The sequence below is a fragment of the Palaemon carinicauda genome, chromosome 26 (assembly GCF_036898095.1).
Source record: "Palaemon carinicauda isolate YSFRI2023 chromosome 26, ASM3689809v2, whole genome shotgun sequence".
In the NCBI taxonomy this organism is placed as follows: domain Eukaryota; kingdom Metazoa; phylum Arthropoda; class Malacostraca; order Decapoda; family Palaemonidae; genus Palaemon; species Palaemon carinicauda.
Window position 1 is genome coordinate 72,883,786 of NC_090750.1, and position 8,787 is coordinate 72,892,572.

At 32.7% G+C, this 8,787-nt stretch overlaps 1 protein-coding gene across 1 annotated transcript; it reads left to right on the plus strand.

Annotated features, from left to right (window-relative positions):
• Positions 1-215: 215 nt before the first annotated feature.
• Positions 216-5,239, plus strand: LOC137620003 (uncharacterized). Its single transcript, XM_068350284.1, has 4 exons — positions 216-2,277; positions 3,007-3,507; positions 4,069-4,209; positions 5,178-5,239. The coding sequence occupies exons 1-4, from the start codon at positions 216-218 to the stop codon at positions 5,237-5,239; spliced, it is 2,766 nt and encodes a 921-aa protein (XP_068206385.1).
• Positions 5,240-8,787: the final 3,548 nt, after the last annotated feature.

An 8,787-nucleotide genomic window follows, 5' to 3' on the forward strand; every position in this document is an offset into this window, starting at 1 on the left:
TATAATGGGCTTGTTTAAGTGACTAGTTCTTAGCAGTCTGTTAAATAATTTATGCGTGGGTCAAAGTTAAACTTCGCCTTTTTTAGGTAGTGTTTGAATTTTCCAATGTTTGATTACTCGCGTAGTGTAATTTTCTAATCGTCGTTCACTTGTTTTCAAGGGAATACAACTTGGACGTATGTTTATTTATCGTGTGTAAATTTTTAATTTCCATTATGGATGTTAAACCATTAATTGACAGTGCAATTAAACAAGGCCTTACTGGTACTCAAATTGATGAATTTGTACATAGACAGTTAAAGCTTCAGATAGAATATGACGAGATCCGAAAGAAAGCAGACGAAGAAAGAGAAGAAAGAGTCGCAAAGCGTGAGTTAGATAAACTAGAGAGAGAGAGAAAGAAAGCAGACGAGGAGAGAAAACATGAATTAGAGTTACTTAAATTGAAATCTAGTCCTGATTACACTCCAGATCCTAATCCCATTGTTGATCCCTTAAGGTCTTCTTTGCCTAAAATTCCACCATTTGACGAGACCGTAGACGAAATAGACTTGTACATAGATCGCTTTGAGAGATTAGCGAAATTTTACAAATGGAAAGATGATGATTATTCAATGTTATTGGGAACTCTATTGCGTGGTCGAGCTTTGAAAATTTATTGTAGCTTGTCTAGCGATATTGTCAATAACTTTGTTTCACTTAAGAAAGCTCTGCTTAAAGCTTTTCACATAAATTCCAATGTATATCGAAGGAAGTTTAGAGATTCTATTATTGATACTGACGAAAGTTTTGTACAGTTCAATTGTAAATTGGGACAATATTTTGATAAGTGGTTGGAACTTGCAAATGTAGAGAAAAATTATGAATCTGTTAGAGATTTTATGATTTTTGATCAAATGTTATCTAGCTGTTCTCATGATCTTCGTTCATTTTTGCTAGAACAGTCACTTCAGAATTCATGTCAACTTGCTGAGAGTGCAGATAGATATCTAGTTGCTCATGGTATGAAGAAATGCCGTAAGAGTAATGATAAGATTCCCTCTAAACCTCATGCTAAACCTCTTGCTGATAATATTTCAAAGTCTCCTAAAGTTTCGAATTCGGTAACTAAATCTGATTCTAATGTTAAATGTCATCATTGTGGTGAAGTTGGTCATATTCGTCCTAATTGCCCTGTGTACAAATTAAATAAGAAATCTGATAAAGTAGTGCCTAAAATAGGTGTAGTACTTGGCCGTGAAGAAAAATTGCATAATTGTGTAACTGATACCGATGGAAAGATTTTTGACCAGTCAGTTGAGATAGTTTTTGATACTGGGTGCAATACCGTGGTTGTTAGAGATACATTAGTACCTTTAAATTATCCTCGTGGCAGAAAAGTGAAAGTTTATGACTATCTTGGTAGACCTTTGTACCTAAATACAGTGCATACAATTGTTGAGTCTAAATTCTTTTCTGGTAAAGTTAAAGCTATTGTTGCCCCCATACGTTGCGCAGATGTCATTATTGGTCTTATACCTGGACTTAAACATAATGTTGATGCAGGTTTAAGTTTAATAAACGGTGATGAGTTTGTTTCTGATCGTAACGTTAACGTTAATGTTGTAACGAGAGCAAAAGCTAAGGATAAAGTAAAGGAACGTCCTATGTCTAGTAATCTTGAATCTTTGGATAAGGAATATGGTCTTAATTCTGATGAATTTAGTGAGTATCAAAAAGAATGTCCTTCACTTGCTAGTATCCGTAAGTTGCTTGATAACGAAGAAAGTGTAACCTTAAAATGTCGGACAGTTAAGTACGTAAATATTGGAGATTTAATATATCGCAAGTGTCTTGAAAGTAGTAAACCTGAAGATGTGGGAAAATTACAGTTAGTTGTGCCAATTCAGTACCGTAATATAATAATGAAGTTAGCACATGAGTCTTTGTTGGCGGGACACTTTTCATCTCGTAAGACTATAGATAAGATCATGCAGAAATTCTATTGGCCGAGGGCAAGCTTAGATATACATAGATTTTGTAAATCTTGTCATTCGTGTCAAAAGTTCAGCAGTAAACCAAAGAAAGTACCTTTAGTGCCAATGCCCATTGTGAATGAACCTTTTTCACGTATTGCTATTGATCTAGTTGGTCCTATCACTCCTTGTACTAAGAAAGGTCATAAGTATATTCTTACGGTGATAGATATGGCTACTCGGTATCCCGAAGCAGTTGCTTTACGCAATATTGATACAGTTTCTGTAGCGGAGGCATTAATGGAGATATTTTGTAGAGTTGGTATACCCAAAGAAATCCTTAGTGATCGTGGCACTCAATTCAAGTCTGATCTTATGTCTGAAATTAATAAATTATTATGTATCAAAGCCATTTACACCAGTCCTTATCATGCATCTTGTAACGGAATGGTTGAACGTATGAATGGAACTTTGAAAAATATGCTAAAGAAAATTTGTATTGATAATCCGAATGAATGGGATAAATACATTAATGTTGCCTTATTTGCATATCGTGAAATTCCAAATGATAGTTTAAAGTTCAGTCCTTTTGAATTGCTGTACGGTCGAAATGTAAGAGGTCCATTACATATTTTGCATGAATTGGTATCTAATAATAGTATTGATGGAGAATTAACTACTAGTTATCAATACATAATTAACCTTAGAGATAAATTGCAGAGCATGGCTGAAGTTGCAGTAAATAATGCCAAGGTTAGTGCCAAGAAATATAAAGAGTATTTTGATAAGAAAACCACCTCTCGTAAATTCAAAGTTAATGATGAAGTTTTGGTTATGCTTCCAAATAGTTCAAATAAATTCTTTATGCAATGGAAAGGTCCATATATAATCACTGATGTCCATTCTAATGGTGTTGATTACTATGTCAAAGTAGGAAATAGATTAAAGTTATATCATGCAAATATGCTTAAGACTTATCATAGAAGATCTAAGGTTAGTGTAATTCAACAAGAAGTAAATGATCTTTTAAATTCATCAAATTTGTTTTCAGCTCTTCAAGCTGAAGTACAGCCTGTTATTGCCATTACTGACAATAATTGTTGTGAATTGCCATCAAGAGATGAAGACTCTGGTAATTATAACTTTTGTGAATCTTTGTCATATGATAAAATTAATGATCTTGAAGGTTTATTGAAGTCATTTACAGACGTCATGAGTGATACACCTGGTCGTACTAAGACTATTTCTCATAATATAAAATTGCAAAGTGATGAACCAATCAGAGCTAAGAATTACCCAATTCCTTTAAGTTTGCTCGATGAATTCAATAAGGAGGTAGATAGAATGATTGATATGGATATTATTCAACCTTCAACTTCTGATTATTGTTCACCCGTTGTTATTGTACGGAAACCTAATGGAAGTATACGTTTATGTGTTGATTTTAGAGCTCTTAATAAATATTCTGAATTTGATGCAGAACCGATGCCTAGTATAAATGACGATTTACATAAAATGAATGGCGCTAAATATTTTACTGAATTAGACCTATGTAAGGGGTACTGGCAGGTTCCATTAGATCCTAGAGCTATGAAATTTACAGCTTTTTCTACCAAGTATGGGTTAATGGAGTTTAAAGTGATGCCATTTGGTCTTAAAACCGCATGTGCAACATTCGTGAGATTGATGCGAAAAGTGTTGTCAGGATTAGCAAATGTATCTTGTTATTTTGATAACATTGTTATTTTCAGTAAATCCTGGAGTAATCATCTAAATCATATTAAGTTAGTTCTTTCAAGACTTCGTGACCATGGCCTAACAGCTGGTCCTGATAAATGTTTCTTTGCATTCAATGAAATAAAGTATCTTGGGTATAAACTAGGAAATAACTGTTTATCACCTATTAGGTCCAGAGTAGATGATATTGTTAATATGCCTGTTCCAACAACAAAGAAGGACTTACGTTCATTTATGGGAACATTAGGATATTACAACCGATTTATTCCAAACTTTTCCATTTTGTCTGCTCCAATTAATGATTTATTGAAAAAAAACTGTAGTAATAAATTGAATTGGTCTGATAATCAACTTAAATGTTTCAATGATCTTAAAGCTCATCTTGTAAAATCTCCTATCTTGATGTTGCCTGATGTAGAAAAGAAGTTTTATTTGCGAACAGATGCGTCTTATCATGGTTTGGGTGCAGTTATATTGCAGGATCATGATGGTGTGTTTAAACCAGTTTGCTATGCAGGTAGGAAATTAAATAAATCTGAATGAAATTACTCTACTATTGAAAAAGAACTGTTTGCTATTGTTTGGGGAATAGAAAGATTTAAAGAATTTTTGTATGGCAAAGAATTTGTTCTTCAAACTGATCATGCACCTCTTAAGTATCTTAGTAGTATGAAAAATAAGAATGACCGCCTTATGCGTTGGGCATTAAGTTTGCAACCATATTCTTTCTTTATCGAATACATAAGAGGGTCTGATAATGTGTGTTCAGATATGATCAGTAGATGCATATAGTTTTTTTTTTGTTGCCTGTCGTTCAAACTTAGTAGGGGGGTTTGTCGAGGAATGCTGTGCTGCCATCTCTTGGCTATGTTTTCACTCCATGGACTAAAGAAGTTATTTCTGTTTATTTGGATTAGTCCTTAGACCTGGATTAGTCCTTAGACCTGGATTAGTCCTTAGACCTGGATTAGTCCTTAGACCTGGATTAGTCCTTAGACCTGGATTAGTCCTTAGACCTGGATTAGTCCTTAGACCTGGATCAGTCTTCTGCATACTTGGTCCTAAACCTTAGACTCTTGGTCATTGGATCTTGAATTATTTCATCTTGACACAAGTTATTCTTCGTCAGACTGTAATCAAGTGCAGTACTTTTTCCTGATCCTGATTATACGTGCTAGATGTTCAATATATCTATATATTATGATTCCTGGTGTTAAACATGAAGTTTGTTAATTTTGTTTTGTTTCAGTTTGTAAATATATTTCAAGTTAATAGAATTTTTCATGTTATACCTTTATATCAAAATATTAAACAAGGAAACTTAAGTGAACAGTCTAATATGTTTTTAAAAGAACCAGAGTTCATGGCATATAAAATCTAAAGACCATAACTCGACAATCCTCACTTGACTTTATCAAGTGTCTTCTAATCCTAAACTGTAGAATTTAGTTCTCTGCCTCCATCTTGACTTTCCACTCTTAATAGGTTCCAGCCAAGCTATCCTCACTCCCTCATCCTCACAAGAAAGTACATTGAAAAATAATTGATTACATGCCAGTTGTTCGTGAATAAGAAACAAAATATTTTTTTTATATAAAACTAGCTGGTAATAATCCGTGTTGTATTAAATAAGAAACAAAATATTTTTTTTTAATATAAAACTAGCTGGTCATAATCAGTGTTGTATTAAATAAGAAACAAAATATTTTTTTTTAATATAAAACTAGCTGGTGATAATCAGTGTTGTATTAAATAAGAAACAAAATATTTATTTTTAATATAAAACTAGCTGGTAATAATCCGTGTTGTATTAAATAAGAAATAAAATATATTTTTTTGATATAAAACTAGCTGGTAATAATCCGTGTTGTATTAAATAAGAAACAAAATATTTTTTTTTAATCTAAAACTAGCTGGTAATGATCAGTTTTGTATGCTAGTAATCATTGGTTAAAAAAAATTCTAATCTCTGTATAATAGAAAGAAAATTAGATCTCCAAACAAAAATTTTAATTACATGACTAATAGCACATTTCTGATGGCATTTTTTTCAACGTTGATTCCAAATATTACGATGGGTAAATATTTGACACCTCATGTTATCATTGCGATTAGCCCTGTATTATTTAATCGGAGATTAAATGTCGAAGAGTGAAATAATAATGAGCTATTTATTTAGCGGAAATATTTTCACTTCTTTGTGGAATATATATCAGCTCATATAACTTCTTTTTAGACTGGGAACGCTCAGACTCAAGAAAGGATCTATGCGTCACTATTGGGGAGAATAGACTTTAAAACGGCTGCTGATAAGAGCTCCAAATAGGAGATAATAATAATAATGATAATAATAATAATAATGATAATGATGATGATGATGGTAATAATAATAATAATAATGATAATAATAATAATAATAATGATGATAATAAAAATAATAATAATAATAATAATAATAATAATAATAATACAGTATTAATGATGATGATGATAATAATAATAATAATAATAATAATAATAATTAATAGTAATAACAAGAATAATAATAATAATAATAATAATAATAAAACTATCTTATTTGTAGAAGACACGGCATAGCCATTTTACACAAACAAGATGATAAACTTATGTTTGAAAGCATAATCGATGGACGTTGCGGAAACAGATTTAACTGTTTTCGTGAAGTTGGTAAAACAATTCAGATAAACCAATATTTCCTTATTACCTCCTAATTAATGTCTCTCTCTCTCTCTCTCTCTCTCTCTCTCTCTCTCTCTCTCTCTCTCTCTCTCTCTCTCTCTTTTTTTTTTTTTTTTTTTTTTTTTTTTTTTTTTTTTTTTTGCATAAACTACGCATTTGTACAAAGTGCGCATTTGGCAAACGCCATACACGCTAACAAAAGCAATTATGTTTGGAGTAGTTCCCAGAAATTTTGGATTTTCTTACTTTTTCTTATCCAGGATTCACAATAGTCAATTTTTTTTTAATGAGGTGCATTTGTACCTGCTCGCAGCGGTGCCTTTTTAGCTTGGAAAAGTTTCCTGCTATTTGATTAGTTAGAATTATCTTCTCTAACCAGTCAGCGAGCAGGAAATTTTCCGAGCTAAAAGGGCACCCCTGCGAGTCGGTGCAGATCTACCTCACTAAAAAGAATTGACCATAGACAGCAAAGTTCCGGAAAGTTTTGGCATTTTGTAAATATTGTCTTATTCCAATATTTCATTGATCTATTACTTACAAATTACGCCGAAGAGAATAGTACTAAAATAACCAGTTTGTAATTTGTAAATCAAATGAAGTAACTCATTAATATGTTCATACATAGAGAAGACATAATCATGTTCAAAAGTACAAAGAAAATCTTGGTGATGTACCAGCAGTACTTGGTGATTCATTTTCATTATTAGTCATTCTGTTGTAGCGTTGGACAGGTAATCAATTGTCAGGAGACTTGGATAACTGTAAAGGTAGATTATTAGAATACTGCGCAGTTTTCCTTACACTACGAAGTAACAACTATAGTCCATTTCTTTTAGCGATGCATATTTGCACCGACTCGCAGGGGTGCCCCTTTAGCTCGGAAAAGTTTCCTGATCGCTGATTGGTTAGAATTATCTTGTCCAACCAATCAGCGATCCGGAAACTTTTCCGAGCTAAAAGGGCACCGCCGCGAGTCGGTGCAAATATGCATCGCTAAAAGAAATGGACTATAGCTTCCCTCATTGCTGGAGTATTTCTAGAGGTTAAATCTTGAGTATGAAATACTTCATGTTCATTTGAAGGTATGCAAATACCGATTTACAGCTACTTTATTATTACAAAGTTATTTTACGTGTCATAGATTCTGTACCATGGCCTTCCACTGTCTTGGATTAGAGTTCTCTTGCTTGAGGGTACACTTGGGCACGCTGTTCTATCTCATTTTTCTTCTAATTGTTTGTTATGATTTTTATCGTTTATATGGGAGATAGTTATTTTAATGTTGTTACTATTCTTCAAATATTTTATTTTTCCTTGTTTTTATATTTTATATGTAAAAGATTTAATTTAATGCTGTTACTGTTCTTAAGATATTCTATTTTTAATTTTGATTATTTATTACTTCTCTTTTAGCTTATCTATTTCCTTATTTCCTTTCCTCACTGAGCTATTTTTCCCTGTTGGAGGCCTTTGGCTTATAGCATCTTGCTTTTCCAGTAGGGTTGTAGCTTGGGTTTTAAAACAATAATAATAAGCCACAACCGTAAAAAGTAACAAAAATGTCAATGGATGATAGAAAACGAACAGAACGCGATAGTGGAAATGTTAGGTTATGTAAATGGCTTCACTTCTCAGATTAATGGGAGTAATCAGATTACCATGGCAAATGGATGTCCCCCTTTCTACGGCCTCGTTCATTACAGAATGATCAAAATGTAAAAGGTTTATTACCCGGATAATGAGTTTACGTCGAAGGGGGGAGAAAGCAAAACGCAAAACGTACTTGGGAAATTTTGCAATATCAAATTGAAAAGTGGTTTTTTTTTTTTTTTTTTTTTTTTTTTTTTTTTTTTTTTTTTTTTTTTTTTTTTTTTTCCCGGCGTCAATGACCTTAGATGTCAGGATGCCTGAAAACTTTAAATCAATCAACCAATCTTTTTTTTCCAACTGGGTTGATGAGCTTCTTTTATTTTGCAACGTTATTGGTTCATAGGAAATCAGTTCACGAGGTTTTGACGAAGTAAAACGTAAAAACGCTTCACGGAAGTAAAAATAAAAAAATATCTTTCGCCTGACAGCCAAAGGAGAGAAATGATCAAAATGTAAAAGGTTTATTACCCAGATAATGAGTTTACGTCGAAGGGGGGGGGGGAAGCAAAACGCAAAACGTACTTGGGAAATTGCAATATCAGATTGAGAAGCTTCTTTTTTTCCCCCAACTGGGTTGATGAGCTTCTTTTATTTCGCAGCGTTATTGGTTCATAGGAAATCAGTTCACGAGGTTTTGACGAAGTAAAACGTAAAAACGCTTCACGGAAGTAAAAAAAAAAAAAAAAAAAAAAAAAATCTTTCGCCTGACAGCCAAAGGAGAGGAATGATCAAAATGTAAAAGGTT